Source organism: Typopeltis vanoorti, chromosome 18 (assembly GCF_054136105.1).
Source record: "Typopeltis vanoorti isolate ZY-2024b chromosome 18, IOZ_Tvanoo_1.0, whole genome shotgun sequence".
Lineage (NCBI taxonomy): Eukaryota > Metazoa > Arthropoda > Arachnida > Uropygi > Thelyphonidae > Typopeltis > Typopeltis vanoorti.
In genome coordinates this window covers 92,643,534-92,663,093 of record NC_143566.1, presented here as the reverse complement: position 1 = coordinate 92,663,093, position 19,560 = coordinate 92,643,534, and the positions used below count along the sequence as shown (strand labels likewise).

At 37.1% G+C, this 19,560-nt stretch overlaps 1 protein-coding gene across 1 annotated transcript in view; it reads left to right on the top strand.

The window, feature by feature from the left end:
• Window positions 1–12,998: 12,998 nt before the first annotated feature.
• LOC150096936 (uncharacterized) overlaps window positions 12,999–19,560 on the top strand; it is a 198,119-nt gene continuing 191,557 nt past the window's right edge. The window contains exon 1 of the mRNA XM_090408096.1: window positions 12,999–13,049. Coding sequence (XP_090264222.1) covers window positions 12,999–13,049 — 51 coding nt within the window. The remainder of the gene's footprint in view (window positions 13,050–19,560) is intronic.

Sequence of the window (19,560 nt, the reverse complement as noted above, 5' to 3'; positions counted from 1 at the left end):
CCTGAATAATATATTTTTTTTTTTTTTCTGGTTTCCTGTCCATGCCAAGAAAAATAAAAATTACACTCTACATCCACTGTAATAAATACATTACTACCTACTTGCAAATCAAACTTACTTTCAATAATTCCTCTTTATGCATAATTTGGCAAAGTTGAATAACATAGCATAATATATAATACATAAACTGCCAAAAATTATGGAAGAATAAGGTGAAGAGAAAAACAAGAATTCATCCTTGACGTGAGTGAAGAGTGGGTTTTCTGCTTGGAGAATGGTAAGCAAGTGGAATGTACTACCAGTGGAGATGGTGAATGAATTTTAAGTCTGCTAACAAGTATTGTGGTAGTTACTGTGGATCTAATTGTAAGCATTAATGACATATGGCAGTAAACCATGGATATGCCACCTTATCTTCAGGTGGGTGTCTCTAGAATAAGAGAGACACTGATAAGGATACCACTTATCAGTGGTATCCTTAATAAGAGCAAAATAGATAATAAATATGTTATTTAAACTTCAGTTATGTCATTCAGTTTGTTCATTCAGTTATGGCCATGCTATCATTCAAAATTTTAATGTTTAAGCAATCCAGAACATCCATCTAAAAATAATGTATCAGCCTGATAAAGTTCATAATTTCATTTGTTTAAATTAGAATTTCATATCAATCATTAGAGCAAGTAATCAGGCTAGGTAATGGTCAAGGCCGACTAGTCATTCTTCCATAGTGCAGTTGGAAGGATGATAACACATATCCTTTAGGTGCAAAAGGCCTCAGACTGATTCATATCACTGACATGAGGAATACTTCTGTCTCAAATGAAAGTGCCTTTTCAACGGAAGGTGAATTACCTGGACTCATACACAGAGTGGCAAGGTTTTCCTTTTAAGAATATATAGAAGAATTCAGTTAAGACCACTGGAATGTGCAAAAGGCCAGTAAGCATGTAGGCTACTGTTGCTTTATGAATAGTCCAAAAGATAGGTACCCAAATCCAGAGGGATGTCAAACATAAGATCCTGTATTAAGTTGAGAGGATATCAAGAACCTGAAATTAGGAGCTGTAAAATATTAATATCTTAAATAGGAAGATGAATAGGTAAGTGAAGCAATACTTTTTTTTTTTTTCATTCTTTACCTTCTTAGTTCTTTTTTTTTTTTTTTTTTAACACAGAGGACGCTCTGGTAAATTGGATCTTTAGTTTAAATAAATCAGTTTCAAGTTAGTTTCCTGTGCATTATTGTTTACACCTTTCTAGTATAAACAATATACTATATCTTTTACCAACAGCTTCTTCCATAAGCATAAACAACTTTGATGAACCAAATGAGAAAATGAGTAAGATTTTATTATATGACCACATTTGTACATGTGTGCAAAATAAACAACCACCTTAACTAATGGTATTGAAATTAATGCTTGAAAAAATAACATTCATTCACTGGAAAAGAGAACCCTTGTCATTAACATTAGATTACCCCTTAATGAGAAGGAGCAAAGTGCATTAACTGATGCACTGACAGCATGTTTATTGTCAATGATGTAGGTGTAAGTTACATTGAAAACACAATAGGTAAACTCAGTTAATATTTATGAGGACTTTTTAAGATGTCCAAAAGGAAAATCAATATTGAATTAAGCTACATTTATACAAGTCTGATAACTACACGAATTTGACATTGTTACATGCTAGATAATATGGAAATAAGCTACAATTAATTGTAAAATTCTCTGAAATTGTAAAAATTCTGCAAATGAACAGAGTAAAAATCAGCCACCTTAATTAATAGGAAACCAGGAAATATCTAAAAAAAAAATTTTTTTTCTACCATCTAAAAGACAGAATAACCAAATAACCCACTTTTGTGAAAATACAAAATTATACAGCTGTGGTTTAATTTTTTAATTTGATAATTTCATATGGAATGACCAATCTCCAGTTCTTCAAAAACATATCACGAGATTCTGTTTTATTTCTTGCTCACTTTCCCACATACAGCACTGATATACTATAGGATTTGCAACCTTTCACATGTGGGACTGATATAAAAAAAATAATAAATATACATAACTTTAATTGCCATAACTTCTCATACTATATTCAAAATTATGAGATGAGAGATCTAGGGGCCACATTGTGCAAATTGCGGCAATGATACAGAGGACCTTGACGTGCAGAAATAGAGAGGTTATGATGCCATTGTATAAGTCCTTGAAGAGGCCTCATATGGAGTATTGTGCACAGATTTGGTCACTGAGTTTTCATGGTGATGAGGATATGCTGAAAAGGGTCCAGAGAAGATTCACAAAGGTGGTCAGTAGTGGTCTTTAGAATGTGGGATACAAGGACAGATTGCGAGAAAATGTAAGTTGCAAAACCTGTGAATAGGAGGAAGAGGGGGGGGATATGACATACGACTGAGACATATAAGGTAGTCAGGGTTTGTTATCAGGTTGACATGGAAGAGATTTTTCATGGAATGGGAGAGGGAGTAGAACAAGAGGCCATTGCTGTAAACTGTATAAGAAGGGTGTGAACAGAGGTGTGGGGAGAAGGTTCTTTGCATGGAGAGTGGTTGGTGAGTGGAATGCATTGCCTGAATGTGGACACATTCAATCAGTTTAAGGCATGGTTGGATGAGCTTTGTGTGCAATAGTGTGTACTTCCCACAATGACTCTCTCTCTGACTCCATGGAGGTCAGATGTTAATTATAATAATTATTATAATAGTTAATGATTATTATTATTAATTCACCTTTCATCTCAGAAACATTAGACATCTAGAGTGGAAAAACGTACGCGAACTTCATGAGTTACCCAATTTATCAAGCTGATAATGCAACAAAATCGTCTCCTATAGATTATTACCTTGTTCTGCTAGAGAGGCTTGGGAGTTTCTGTGATCCCAAGGTTGAGGCTGCACAGTCTTTAATCTAAGAGTTCACCTTATGCAGAAAGGTCAAGGGATAGGTTCCATACTAAGTGCAATCCAAGAAGATTTCAAAGTTTGACCAAGCAGAAGAATATATTCTATATGTTAGTGGTGCAACTGGGGTGCTTAAGGGTCAAAGCTGTATAACTGAGAGGAGACCTCCACATAGCCTTTAAAGGAATGCGGAGAACCGACCAGGGCTTCTAACCTAATGTCCAATCCTCACCTTCTCGTGGTGCACCCTGTTGGGTATCTACTTTGATACTGAATGAACAAGGATGGGCTGGAAATTTGGGATTTAGCCGACCAAATTGTATTCTTATTGGTTAAACCAAAATAAAATATCATGGTACAACATGACAAAATTTCATGCCGGCTGGGGTGTCGCCTGTTTAAACAAGGCCCCCATTGTTTTCGCCAGGGAACCAGGGCGAACAGCGAAAAGTCAGCTACTGGAACAAACCTGAAAACAAACCCCAACTCAACATCACCAGAGTTAAAGATCGGTACTATCAACATAAGAAGCCTGAATGGCAAAGAAATGGAGCTAGTTGAGGAATTAGATAAGTACCAGATCGACATAATAGGGGTGACTGAAACAAAAGAGACCAAAACTGGTGAGATCTTTCTGAGCAATAAATACAAAATGTTATATTCAGGCAATGACAATCAAGGAAAAGAAGGAGTAGCCATAGTCTTCAACACAAAATACGAGGCTAATCTTCTTGAATGGCAGTCAGTCTCAAGTAGAGTAATGTGGGCAAATATGAGAATGGGGAACTGGACAATGAGACTTATTTGTGCCTATGGTCCCACAGAAGGTTCTACTAAGGTAGACGTGGAGGAATTTTTTGAGGCTTTAGAAAAAGCAACTGACACAATGAAAAAGGAAAAGTTGGTCCTTGTGGGATCTAAATAGCAGAGTAGGAAATGATTGTGAGACATACAAAAATATTTTGGGAAAATTTGGAGAAAAGAGCAAAGCTAATAATAATGGCAAATATCTGTTGGATTTCTGCTCAGGACATGGACTGGTTACTACTAACACCATGTTCCAACATAAAAATGTGCATAAATTCACATGGAGAGAAGAGGCAAGGAATAAGAAAAGTCTCATTGACTATGTTATTGTTGATAGTGATGTTTTCTCCCTGGTGCAGGACACTAGAGTGTACAGAGGATTTGAAATTGGAAGTGAACACTATTTAGTCTTGAGCAGGATAAAATTGAATTTCATATTGAAAAGAATAACATGCAAGAAAGTTTTAAAGCGAATAAAAGTTGAGCAGCTCTCAGGTGTGAACTGTTGACTAAAATACAGAAAGATTATTGAAAAGAAAATGAGAGTTTGAGAACAGGAATCAAACCTTGGAGATTCAGTGACAAACTCTGAAGAAAACATTGATTGATTCTGCCAGAGAGGCATGTGGTGAGGTTGTGTGCAAGGATAAAAAAATCAGAACTTCCTTTTGGATACAGGAAGTTAAAGAGGCAGTGAAGGAAAAGAAGAAAGCATATCAAAAGTTCCTGGCAAATAAGTCAGCTTGTGCTCTTAGAGAATACAGAAACAAATGTAAGAAAGCTAAACAGTGTGTAATACTAGCTAAACAAAAGTCATGGCAGGACTTTGGCAAGAATATAGAAAATAAATATCAAGAAAATGGCAAAATATTCTGGAGGTTGTTGAAGAAGCTTAGGAATGGAGAAAAGAGTGCTGTGAAAGGAGTTAGAGATGATAAAGGTGACATGAAAACAGGAGAAAAAGATATCCTTGAAGCATGGAGTAATTACTTTGAAAAACTGCTAAATGAAACAAGCAGTGATGACAGCACAGTGATAAAAAACACTGACCAGGCATGCAGTCAGGAATACATATCCATATTTGAAGTAGAAAAAGCCATCAAAGGCTTGAAATGTGGAAAGGCAGCAGGAGTAGGTGATAATCGACCAGAAATGCTGAAGTATGGTGGTATAAAAGTCTTACAGTGGCTGCACTGCATAGTTCAGAAAGCCTGAATAGAGGGACGAATTCCCGATGATTGGAGTAGAGCTCTCATAGTACCCATATATAAAAAGGGAAATAAAACTGAATGTGAGAATTACAGAGGTATTTCCCTACTGAGTGTTCCTGGCAAGATCTATGCAAGTATACTTGAGAAACGGTTGAGAAGAATTGTGGAAGAAAAGCTTGGTGAAGAACAAGCTGGATTCAGGCCAAATAGAGGCTGTCAGGATCAGATCTTCACTTTATGACAAATAGTCGAGAAAGCATGGGAATATAACAAAGATCTTGAAAGTTTATTTTTCACTTGGTTAGACTATAATAAATTTAGTTTAATCCTTTATCCAAGTGTGAGCAAATAAAGTTTGCGCCTGAAAGTATCTTCAGGACTGGGTTAAGGTGGTACAACACCAGGGCAACTCGTTGCAAAGGTGGAGCAAGATACCAACACTCCTATCTCAGTATCTCCTATAATGCAAAACACATCTCCTTGCGGATATGCAAGGCGATGTGTTTTGCATTTTGCATATATGGCCCCCACTGAAGAGACCTCAATAAAGGTCGAAACTAGTCTGGGTAGTGGCCCTTCCCTTAATGCATAACATTAGACATATCCGCAAGGAGATGTGTTTTGCATTATAGGAGATGCTGAGATAGGAGTGTTGGTATCTTGCTCCACCTTTGCAACGAGTTGCCCTGGTGTAGTACCACCTTAACCCAGTCCTGAAGATACTTTCAGGTGCAAACTTTGTTTGCTCACACTTGAATAAAGGATTAAACTAAATTTATTATAACAAAGATCTGTATTTAAGTTTTGTCGATTTGGAAAAGGCATATGACAAGGTGCCAAGAGAGAAAAGCTATTCAGTAAGCTTCAGTTATATGGTGTCATTGGGGTATTATATCAAGCAATACTTAGTCTTTATTTGAGTTGTAAGTCAGCAGTTAGAAATGAAGGAAGTACAGGAAGATGGTTTAATGTTAAATCTGGTGTGAGACAAGGATGTACATTATCCCCTCTGTTATTCATTATCTATATGGATCACATTATGAGGGAAAGTGGTATTAAACCTGATATCAAAATCGGAGATGTTAATGTCAGCTCTTTGCTTTATGCGGATGATGTTATACTTCTAAATAAATCTGCTACAAGTCTGCAAGATTCTCTGACTAAATTGAATAGCTGTTGTAATAGATATGGTATGAAGGTCAGCAATAAAAAGACAAAGAAAATAGGTAGAATCATTGAAAATGTCAACTGTGTTGTGAATGGAGAACCTGTGGAACAAGTGAAACATTTCAGCTACTTAGGCACGATTTTTACTGAAGATGGTAAATTAAATATAGAAATAGACAACAGAATCAGCAAAGCTGGTATGGTGGGAAGTCAATTGAATAAATTCATATGGAATAAGAGAGAAATTAGTCGGAACACTAAATTAGCTGTATACAAGACAGTGTTCAAACCAGTTTTAACTTATGGATCTGAGAGCTGGGTCAGAAGTAAAACACTTGACCAAAGACTAGAGACCGCAGATATGAAAGTCCTTAGAAAGATTAGAGGCATGAACAGATGGCATCAATGGCAATATCATATTAAAAATGAGGATATTAGGAAAGAACTTGACATTGTCAGCATCCAGGAATGCGTTAGCAGAGCTAATCTCTGGTGGTATGGTCACTTAAATAGAATTGGAGAAGAAAGATTAGCAAAACAAGTGTTCTCTACCAGGTTGGCAGGAAAACGACCCAGAGGAAGACCAAGATATAGGTGGATTGATACGGTACAAAGTGCCTTAGACGATAGAAATATAAGATCTGATAATGTTGGAGTCTTGACAAGTAGCAGACTGATTTGGAGGAAAATTGTAGATAGGAAGTTAGTAATGATGTAAATTTTTCATGTAGTACTATGATATCCTGTACACTCCTTGAGGGTACATGGCAGAAATGTGTATAAAGCCCTGATGTTTTTGAGGAAAAAAGCAGAACAATCCTGACCTAGAAGAACCTTGACCCCAAGATCATATAGCTCAAGCTGCAAGTTGGAAAAAAAAAAAAACCTCTACAGAAGATGAATATATTTTATTATCATGATTATTATTATTGACATCTGACCTCCATGATATCAGTGACTCATCATGGGAGGTACACACTATCACACACAAAGCTCATCCGATCGTGTCTTAAACTGATTCAGTGTGTCTACATTCTTTTTTTTATTATTTTATTTTGCATGCAAAGCACAAAAACAATACCGACATGTTCATTAATGCCTGTAATAATTTTTTCAATCATTAATAAACAAAAGTAATAACAAGTGTGGCCTCTATGGCTCAGTCAGTATTGATGATCCTTTAGTCAGAAAGAACTGAGTTTGAATCTTATTTAAGACACTCACTGCCCTCCACATTACTATGTCTTTAGCAGCATCTACTTCAAAACACCATTCTGATTTCATGAAAACCATCATACTCTTTAATCTCAATTCCTGTCAGGCAATTGTCCTCATCCAAGTCACTTATTCTGACTATTTTTTTGGGTGAATGAACTCGATCAATACAATAGTTTCTGTTTCATACTCAATACAACAGATACTTCTGGCATTCATAAAAAAACATATCTCATTTCAATTCTATATCAAGTCCCACTGACATCCCCTCTTGAATGTTGAATCCTCGTACCTACCTCTCCCAAGCCATTTTTCTCTATCGCCATCTATCTCTATTGTGCAATCCTCTCCAGACACAAATACTGCACCTATATCCCAGGCCATCTCACTCCTGCCTATTCACACATTCACTTTTGCATCCAGTATTCCAACATACAGTGTCACCCTTCCACCCTGTTCTCCTGATTTATCTTGCATTTCTGCTCTCTCTCTCACACACACACACATGCACGCATACATATCTATCTTTACTTGTACTACTAATTTCTTCATTCACAAGCTCTCTTTCAATTCCTATTCTGTTTTCCTGATCTTTTCCACATCACCTCTTACTTCCTCTAATCTTCTATTCACTGTAGCCATTACTCCCTCCCAGCAACAGCATCTTCAGCTGACTCACACCAAACCTATTTAAATGTAGTCCTTATACAATTCCAGTCATCCCTCAAATTCATCTTACATGTTCAAAAAAATGCCTTCCATTCTCCTCATACAGCTTTATTAGCATACCATTCATGATCTTCGCTTGCCATTTGAACTCATCACTATAATACCTGAGCAACACACTGACTTCCTTTTATTCTCCTCACCAATCACCTGATATCCATTCTTACATTCTCTTTGTTCCCAACTAATCATTCATTACCATTACTTGTTTTTTTACTTTTATTTACTTACTCTTCATATCCAATGCTTTAATCTATGCTCATTCTACCTCCAGGAAAACAAACCTTTTGCATCTTTTCATTCACACCTCTGATAACATGATCTCCACATAGAGCAGCTCTTGAATCATTCATTACATCTTCTGCACTGCCATCTTTCCTCACTCTTCTATTCATATCTACAAATGTCCTCATTTCACTCCCCATATGCTTTGTCTCTTGCCTCATCTTCACTGACTCCACTTTGCAAACCATGTCTGCTATCTTGCCATCAGTCTCTCTATCATATATATACATATACACACACACATACACAATCTTACTGTTAGAAACCAAACATCTGATCAAAAAATGAAGACCAGATGTGAGAATTCTGAGAAAAGTGAACAGATGGTATCAATGACAAAATTGTATTAAAAACTTAAATATTAGAAAGGAACGTGATATCATTAGCATTCAATAATGTGTGAACAGACACAATCTAAATATACCAGGATGATAGCAGTAAAAAACTCAGAAAAAGACTCGAGATCTAAATGGATTAATGCAGTTAGTAATGTCTTAGAAGACCAAAAATATAAGATGCTAATAATTCTTGAAACCTGTTAAATAACACATTCATCTGGATCAAAATTATCGATACTGGACTGGAATTTGGGATGGATATCTGCAGCTGTTTTGCAAATGCAAAGCTGGGAAGAAATTTTAGAATTTATGTAATGAATCCTCATGATGATCTGAATGGACTATAAAGTTGTGTATACAAATGAGTAGTGATATATACCAATTTAATGTGACTATGTAGCAGAAAGTTTTAATTTTAGGATCTGGTAATGGATGTGTATTGGTTAACATACCCTCTCTATAACCAACTAGTTGAAAGTTTTCAATCCCACCATGGGCATGAATGTTTGTGATTGTCTTCAGATGGTGGATGAATTTCATCACCTGTGTTTGCTCGTAGGTGGCAGATGAATATCATTGCCCAGTGTGAGACCACTGTCTTGTTTATTGGAGGCCTGAAGTGGCCTGAAAAAGATTCATGTTAAGTCTCTAAAGCAAAATTTCTGGCCTCATGTAAAAAATAAATAAAATGAAAAATAATTGATAAAGATACCAAGCTATTTTAAACCTGGTTTTACTCCATTTCCCAAGTAAGCAAACAGACAAACAAGTCAAGTTTGTGCCTACAAGTGTTGCAAGTCTAGCTGACCCTGCATGTAGTGCAAGACCAAGGCAACTCATGGTAAAAGTAGAATAAGCTCTGATCACTAATCTTAATATTTATCCTTAATGCAAAGCATATCTCCTGGAGGAGATGTATGATGCTTCGTATTAAAGGCAAGGGGCCACTACCCAGACCGGTTTCGACCTTTATTGAGGTCTCATCAGTGGGAGCCAGGCTAGAAATACCAAGATTTTAGTAATACAGAGCTTATAAGTATTTTACAAGAACAAGTTACCATAAGGTGTTTTAACCTTATTAAATATTAAATAAAAATCTCAGGAGGAGACCCAAGGTAAAATACTTTCTACATTTATATCTCATCCTGAGATTTTTATTTAATATTTAATAAGGTTAAAACACCTTATGGTAACTTGTTCTGGTAAAATACTTATAAGCTCTGTATTACTAAAATTTGGTATTTCTAGCCTGGCTCCTACTGATGAGACCTTAATAAAGGTCGAAACCGGTCTGGGTAGTGGCCCCCCCTTGCCTTTAATACAAAGCATCATACATCTCCTCCAGGAGATGTGCTTTGCATTAAGGGTAAATATTAAGATTAGTGATCAGAGCTTATTCTACTTTTACCATGAGTTGCCTTGGTCTTGCACTACGTGCAGGGTCAGCTAGACTTGCAACACTTGCAGGTGCAAACTTGACTTGTCTGTTTGCTTACTTGGGAAATGGAGTAAAACCAGGTTTAAAACAGCTTGGTATCTTTAGCATTTATTATACCCAAGGTAAAATACTTTCTACAAAACGAAAAATGACAAAGGCATACTTAACCCACCTATAATAATAATGTACTATCAATTTACAACCTTTTATATTTGTGAAACACATTAATTAAAAAAAAAAATTGAACTGATGGGAGTATACTGGAGGAAGCCAAGTAACTTTAATAGGAAGATCATTGCTGCTGCTAAATAGCTTTTGATCAATGTTTAAGTAGTATATGTGTCCTTTTTACTCAACCCCTCTTTCCACACTATAGTTCCCAGTTGTCTCCTAAGTTTTTCATAATCACTAGCCTTGTTCCACATACACCCTCTGTCCAAAAAGAAATCGAACTTTTCGAAAATAGAAGAAACTAGTGGGTGGCGCCACCTGTTGTATCTTTTTGTTGTCGAAAGCGGCAACCTTCGTTAGTGTTGTGTCAACTGTTTATGACATTTGTTTCATTAGAAGCCAAGTTATAGTGAGTGACAGTGTGTTTTGACGAACGGTCGGGAAATGAGTTTCAAACAGAGAGCTGCGATTGACTTTTGTGTTAAACTTGGCAAAAGATTTACCGAAACATCAAATGTTTCAAAAAGCATACGGTGATGAATGCTTATCCCGTACTCAAATTTACGAGTGGTTTAAGCGATTTCAAAGTGGTCAGACGTTTGAGGACTTCGAAAATCCGGGCAGTCCAAAAACTGATCTGAGCGAAGTTAACATCCAAAAACTGCGTGATTTCATCAAAGAAAACCCGAAATCGTCCGTGAGATTGATTGAAGATTAATTGGGGATTCCAAAATCAACTGTGCACAACATTTTGAACGAGAATTTGGGCCTTCGTAAATTGAATTCGCGATTTGTTCTCCACAAGTTGACCGACCAAAAAATGTATTGAATTGAACACTGCAAGGACCTCATTAAAACCAACTCAAACTTCCTTGAAACGATCGTCACTAGTGATGAAACGTGGTGTTTTGAGTATAAGCCTGAACAGTGGCGCACTCAGGATTTAATCTTGGAGGGGGCCGAGCGCTCAGGATTTAACCTTTGGGGGGGGGGGGGCGAGTTGAGTAGACGTTTTGCGAATACACACTACACATCGCATACAACCTATAACAGCATCTGCAGTGATCGCTAATTCATAAGTAGCACACGACATAAATAAAAAAAAATGAATTTTAATTAGGAAAAAATTTTGGGAAATTTTTCTAGTGTTTTTTCCTTTTCTTTGGGAGGTGCCCGGGCCCCTTCCCCCTCTGGGTGCGCCACTGAGCCTGAAACAGAGTGCTGAGTGAAGACCACCAGAAGAGGGACATCCGAAAAAAAGTCGCTTGGAGAAGTCAAAAGTAAAGACAATGCTGATTTGTTTCTACGATTCGCTTGGAATCGTAGAACACAAAGAATTCGTTCCGTCTGACCAAAGTGTCAATGGTGAGTTTTATCTCGAAGTTTTGAAGCGATTGATAGTGAGAATTCGTCGCGTACGGCATGAATATCGTGATGACCGACCGTTCGTGAAAACACACTGTTGCTCTTGCCACTATAACTCGGCTTCTAATGAAACAAATATCATAAACAGTTGACACAACACTAACGAAGGTTGCCGCTTTCGACAACAGAAAGATACAAGTGGTGCCACTAGTTTCTTCTATTTTCGAAAAGTTCGGTTTCTTTTTGGACAGAGGGTGTAGATCCCTTCTTTACAGAAGTTGTCATATGACTGGTTATAATCCAGGTGTTCACTTCATGATTACTCTCACCAGCTGGGAGAAAATTAGACACTCTATTCACAAACATATACTCTGATGATATAACCAGACTAATGGAAGGCCCACTATTTGCCATAGTCTGCCCTTCATTATCTATTATTATTATTACAGGCTATTCCATGGAGTCCAATCTTTGACTATCCAATGTTCTGTCCAATCTTTGACTATCACAAATCTTCAACCTGTTTTCGTAAGGTTCATTCCATAGACCTGCTGCCATCTTGGTCACTCACCTCTTCTCATTACCAACAAACCCAGGTGACCAGATCTGCATTCAGTGGTCAAGATGGAGTTTAATCAAATCTTAGTAAAGAGGAATAATAACCTACTTGTCTTGCTCGTCAAAGTATTCTTTAGTAACCAAGTAATACGATAAGCTGCTTTAGCCACTTTTGCTATGCGTCCTCTCAACTTCAACTCCCTATCCACCAATACTCCCAAATCTCTGGCATCTTCAATTTCCTGGAGTACAGTTCCATCAATGTAGTATACAGCTGGTAATCTTTTCACCCCAAAATACTTTGCCACATTAAACTGACATCCATTCTTCTTTGCCCAGACTGCCAGTCTATACAAATCATTCTGCAAAATTTTGACATCATGTGCATTCACTATTGTTCTACCCAAATTTGCATCACCTGCAAATAAATGAACAATTCCTCTCAGATCCTTTCCTATATCACTAATGAACAGATTAAATAGTAGTGGCCCAAGAAGAGAGCCTTGTGGCATGCCATTAATCACAGTTTTATTGGACTACTGAATAAACTATTCTCTGATATCTTTTCATCAACCACTCTCTTATCCACTTCACCAACTTTATATCAATCCCTATGTGCTGCAGTTTACTGCTGCTTGGTCTCTACTCAGGAATTATCTAGCACAGGCAGTGACTGCGTGTATTCCAATGGTCTGAAGATTAAATAAGGTAGGTTTAAGATAATGAATGAAGAAGTGAAGTACGCAATTTTGAAGAAAAAAAGGAATTGTGGAGGCAGCACAAAAATGAATGGCAATAGTCAGTTTAATGAGCAGTACAAAGAGCAAGCAAGGAAGGTAAATCACTTGGTAAAGCTAGCAAAATTGCACTATGAGCAGCAGTTAGCAAATGAGGCTAAAAGAAATCGTAGGGAGTTTTTTTGGTATTTGGCCAGCAGAAGGAAGAACGATTATGGGAGGATGATGAACAGTGAGAAAGCTATAGTAGACATGTTAAATCTTCATTAAGATATTCCATTCTTGTGACTGTAACATAATACAGAACTTGAGAGCAGTGGGAATGGGGGGAAGAACCACTGATATTGAGTGAGCAGAAGTTATGTGAGGAATTGGGTACACCTCATGTTAATAAGGCCGTGGAAAGTGCTCATATGTCACCACTTGTCTTGAGGGAATGTTCATGGGAGTTAACAATAGCATAAACCAGTGGCGGCTCGTGACGTGAAATCGTGGGGGTGCTGCAACTTTCGAAATATTGCGTGTGTATGTAAGTACAGTGTAAACACGTATACACTGTACTTACAGTGTATACGTGTTTGGATAAAATATCAAAATTATGATAAAAATTAAACATGAAAAAATATTGTTTATTATCGATAAAATTATACAGTTTAGTATAATTCAAAATTACTTTAAAATAAAATTCATTCCTTTAATTGTAATGTTCAAATATTTAAAGAGACAGAGTAAACACGATAAGCAATACGAACACTCTACTACTTGCGCAAACTGGATATAAACAACAGTGGAACTGCGCAATGGACTGTGGAACTTGGAACTTCTTTGGGAGATGGACCGAGTCCTTGACTCTTCATCTGATTTTAGTTTGTGTGAGGGGATTATTGTGGGTAATTTACCCGCGCATTGTAAGCCGTATTAGTTTTCTCTTGCGATGGCGGATTTTGTTTTTTTATATTTGAAACGATCTGAGAGTTTTTAATCCGCTGCCTGTCGAATTAGTTGATTTCTGTGATTATCTGTGATTTTGAAGAATTTTTTTGAAATGCCTATCATGTAGGTCTTGATATCTGGAACTTTGGCTTCTTGATGTAATTGTAGGTTTCTGATGAACCAAGGGGCATTAAATGCCATTCTTAGGCATTTGTTCTGGATCATTTGCAATCTGTGGATGTTCTGTTTAGACGTGTGTCCACAAGTTAGTGAGGCATAAGTTATCTGAGGTCTTATCACTGATTTGTACAGGAGAATTTTGTTGTTTATGTTTAGGAAGCTGTTCCTATTCAGCAGTGGATGTAGCTGTGCAATAGTCTGACTTGCTTTGGTGGAGACACTATTTATGTGCGTCTTGAAATTTAGGCGCTTATCCAGATGAACTCCTGGATACTTGGTAGAGTTGTGCCAAGGGATGACTATTCCAAACATTTGTATGATTGTGTTCGGTTCTGCTTTACGTCTGGTGAAAAGTACTGCGGAGCTTTTTCCTGGGTTGATTGCGATACGCCATTTTTTATAAGTTCTCTAATTCATGGACTGCTCTCTGTAGCTTGATTGAGGCTAGATGTAGACGGAGGGATCTGGCTATGATAATTGTGTCATCGGCATAGAGAGCGGTGATGAATGGGGACAACTTGGGAAGATCCGCTATGTATATTGAGAAGAGTAGGGGAGACAGCAGAGAGCCTCAGGGAACTCCAGCTCTCTGTGGATCTGATTCCATTGAGTTTTATTTTACATTTTCTGTTATTCAGATATGATTTGACAAGTAGAACTAGTGGTAATGGGATTCCAACTTGGTGTAGTTTACAAATTAGACCATAATGCCATATTCAATCAAATGCTTGTGTTATGTCCAGGAAGATTGCGCCAGAATGTTGGTGCCATTCGAATCCTTTTGTGATGTATTCAACGACTCTGTAAATTTGAAGCATTGTGGAGCGATATTTCCCAAAGCCGAATTGCTCGTCTTGTATCACGTGGTTGTTATCTGTTGCCTTTTGAATCCGTGTGAGTATAGCGCGTTCGGCTATCTTGCCTACACGTGATAGGAGGCTGATCGGTCTATAATTCTGAGGAAATTGTGTATTTTTCCCAGCTTTTGGAATTAGGAAGACATCCGTAAACTTCCATCGCTCTGTAAAATAATTTAGCCCAAAGATGGTGATGGCTACAAGATGCATAAACCCTTCACTGGGGAGTAATGTGAGCGCCTTGTTCGTTATTCCATCCGGACCCGGAGCCTTTTTTTTTTTTTTTTCTTATGATGTCATATATTTCTGTTGGTGACACGGGTTTGTTGTTGGATTGGGATGAGGTGTTTTGAGTAATTTCACGCACTTGTGTGTGGATTTTTCTTATGAAGTTTATATCTATATTTTGGGGCTGCATTGTCGTTCTAAGATGTCTGCAAATGCTTTTGCTTTTTCCTCATCATTGTAGGCGATTCTATATTCACCTTGATTTGGAGGAAGTGTGTAACTCTTCGAACGAATTGATCTGATCATTCTCCACAGTGACTGATCCTCTGTGTTTAGGTGATGTATTTTTTTATTCCAAAGTTGGTTTCGGTGGTCCTTTAGAGCATACCGAACCTGGTTTGTTGCTCTGTTAACTGCCTGCTTATCTGCGGGATCCATTGTTCTGTAGTATTGTCTTCTTAATTTGTTTTTCTCACGGATAAGAATGTTTTATGTCCTCTGGGAGTTTATTTGTGGTGCACACTTGGTTATATTTGTTATCTGTGATATTGATGTTAGTATTTGCTTTTCAAAGGTTTTCACTGCCTTTTCTATATCTTCAGTGGATGTTATATGTGGAACTGGGCCAATGTTATCCTGGAAAGCTGAGGGTAGTTGTTTCAAGTTTATAAAGGTGGTGGCGTTTTCTGTTAGATCTTGTATGGCGCCCAGTTGCAAAATGATGGAGTTGTGATCAGTACTTAAATCGTCAACTGCTTGTTACCGCGCGACGGACAGCGCTGCATTACGCTAATTGCTCGCATCTCACTATGACGTGCATATGCTTGCGCACGTAGCAATATGACACTGTGGTAAATACAGTGCTGCTAGCGTCCTTCGTCCTCCTAAGTGCTATAAAATAAATTTTTGTTAATTTTTTATAGAATTGTATAGGATTGTTGATGATAAAAATAAATATTGCAAGCAAATATAAATAAATTAATAAATATATGTAAATCAATAAAAACTGGGGGTACTGCAGTTCCGCAGCGCCTATACACGAGTCGCCCCTGGCATAGACATCTTTTTAACATGAGTCTTAGATTGGCCCAAGTTCCAAAGTAGTGGGAAGAGGACAAATTTGTTCCGCTTTATAAAGGAGATGATAAGACGGTCTTTAAATAATAGGCCATATGCTTGTCTAGAGTTGAGGTCAAGGTGTTGAAGAAACTAGTGAGGACAAGGATTCAGACCTGGGTTGACAGCAGTAGAATTCTATTTAATGGGCAGTATAGGTTTGTAACCTTGCATGAGGACTTGAATAGTCTGTCTGTATGGGTGAATATGTAGGAATCTCAGTTTAACATAGCACAGTGTAAGGTTTTAAAATTCAGGATGCAAAGATGGGATGCAGAGTATAGGATTGGCAGAGATATCTTAGAGGAGGTGAAGGGAATGAAAGGTCTGGGGGCGATGGTGAATAAAGACTTGCAATGTTGTGGACATTTTGTTGTGAGGACAATACAGCATATTATGGGAATAATGTGATGAACACTGACATGTAGATGTAAGGATGTCATAATTCCATTGTACAAAGGTTTGATCAGGTCAAAAATGGATTATTGTGCACAGATTTCGTCTTCTAGTTTCAAAAGTTTGAGAAGGTTCAAAGATGATTGACTAAATCGGTTTCTGGTCTCTGGAAATGTGGAGTACGAGATGAGATTGAGAGAATGTAAACTGCAGAGCCTAGTGAATGGAAGGAAGTGGGGGAACATGATGAAGACATATGTTGATAAGGAGTAAATTTCAGATTAATGTGGATAAGATTTTTCATAGAATGGCTGGAGACAGGGAGAGAACAAGAGACTATCCCTGAAAGCTATAGAAGGAGAGTGTCAGCAAGGGGATAAAGAGCGGATTTTTTGCATGGAGAGTTGTAGGTGATTGGAATGCATTAGCCGAACGTTTAGTTCAAGATATGATGAGCTGTGTGTGATCATGAGAACTCCCACGGTGAATGATCTTCTCTTGGAGACTGCTATCTAGAATGAAACATAGAGGCAGAATTTTTTAAGGAAGACAAAACTTGACTCTGTTGATCTTGAAACCATCCAGTTCCAGCTATGTGAAAAAAAAATAATAAAGTACTAGGTGGTACTAACTTTGTTAAGTGAGGAAGAGTAGGAGTTAGCTTGCTGACTCTTGTGGGAAAAACAGTGTCAAGATATTACCATATTACCATCTAGAGAACATACCCAGGAGAATGATCCTGGAAATTTAAACCTTGAAGCCTCTAAAATTGAGAAAAATAAATATTAAATATTCAAATTATTATTTTATAAACAATAGAATCTACTCTTGAAAAATATTTTTAAATTAGTGTTGATATTTCAAAATTTTACACATCACAATAAAATTTAATTACTCAATTTTCATAAAAGTGTTTTTTCTAAAAGTATTAGAAATTACCACTCATAAAGAAAAACGTTATTATTAACATACATCAGAGACAAAAAATATCACAGATAGTTCACCTTAAATATTACAATACCTGTGCTATCATAATCTAAATTTATTCACTGTATTGCATGCACTACGCTCTCTGGAAGCAACTGGGGTGGCCTCATTTTGCATAGCGAATGATCTCCAACACCTGCAATGCAAAAAACGTACTCCTCATACTCCCATTTCTTTGTTAAAGTCTTCCAATATCTAGTTTTTAGTATCTAAATATCTCCGTGGAGTTTGACGACTTCCAGCAGGAGGTCCACGCTAACTATTATTCACAATTGTTATTATAGACTGGTTTCCAAATCCTAAGGACGAACACTTTCTGAAGATTATAACTTGCAAATTCAGACAGATCAACTTGTAGCATTTTGTATAACTGACAATTTTGGGTTGAAAGCTGGTACGCTTTGAAATTTTCGAATCTCGAACAAAAGGGTCACGTGGTAGCATTCAATCGAATCTAGTGGCTAGCATCTAGATTCGATCAACATCCCGTCCCCAGATCCCAACCCAATAGAACACATTTAGAATGTAATAGGGAAACACTTTGCTGCTTGAAAATTCCCCGCCAGTAAACACACAAAGCCTTATCCTTGCTCTGAAGGATGAGTGAGTCAATTTGCCTCAAGAGCTCCGCATTACTTGGTGGTAAGCATTGCACGACATTGTGAGAGCTGCATCGCAGTTCGGGTGGGCATATTAGGTACTGAAATGTCTCTGCATAGTTTTCTGTAAGCACTGTTCATTAATTCCTTAGCTACGTCTTTAGGAAATTCATAACGTTTGCCAAAAATGTATTGCAATTTAATTTGTACGAAATTTATAATTTTTTTGTAATATCATTTATTAGTATGCTGACAATAAATTTATATCTACATTTGGCTGTAGTCATGAAAATTTTTTCATATACAGGTAAAAATGTAGTTCGTCCTTAGCTTTTCTACACCAGTGTACCTTGAACTGTCATAATTCTGATAACTCGTTCTACTTATTCACCACTCTCAATGCAGAATTATTGCCCTCGCATCCTTGTTAATCATACTGTTACTCAATTTCCAGGGTGACCCTTTGTTTTCTCCCTAAATATATATTGAAAATTTTCTTCTGCATTCTGTCCTATAAAGCCTCGCTAAGTTATATATTTTTATCCTTTCTTTAATTTTCGAATAATGGTTTCGCACATGCAAGAGAAAAACTAAATATAATTTATTATTCCTAGATATTTCATTTCGGCGTGAGCTTTTTCCAGGAAGAATACAGAAATATTGATAATATCATTTAAATTCTAAACATAAAAACGAGTCATACAGCATGCGTATCTGTTGTCTCAGTCAAGAGGAAACAGTTAACAGCAATCACTTCCCAAACATTAGAAGTAGCATACAGTATGTCCGATTCGTACTTTCCATTATAAATCATTGCATGTATAAGGTATCTCTTTTTAACATTATGATCAATAAATTCTCTACTCCTTTCCTTAGCTCTAACTTTTCGCATGCGCAAACAGACAAAAATAGAGCAGATAATATCTACAAGTTCCCATTCATAATCCTATCTAGTTACTGTAGGAATTATACGGTTCATTTTTCTGATTTGTGAAGTAAAAATCGAAGTTGCTTCCCGGATTAAAAAATCTCTGCTCAGCTGGGCCAAAGACATTTACAGATAAGTAGAGATGGAAGTAGAATAACCGAAACATTTATTACACAGTGCCTTAAACTGATCGTGAGGGTTTCCGAAATTGTGTTACGCCGAACACTGGTGTTCCGCGCAAAGTGAATGTGTTTTGTGATGTCAATGACCAAGCGTGTATTTTTAAACATGGAAGTAATTCGGGAACGGGAATACCGCTGTTTATAACCAGTCATAAAAATTGCCTGCATGCCGATTATAACAATGGGTGGCGTATCCTCTGTTCT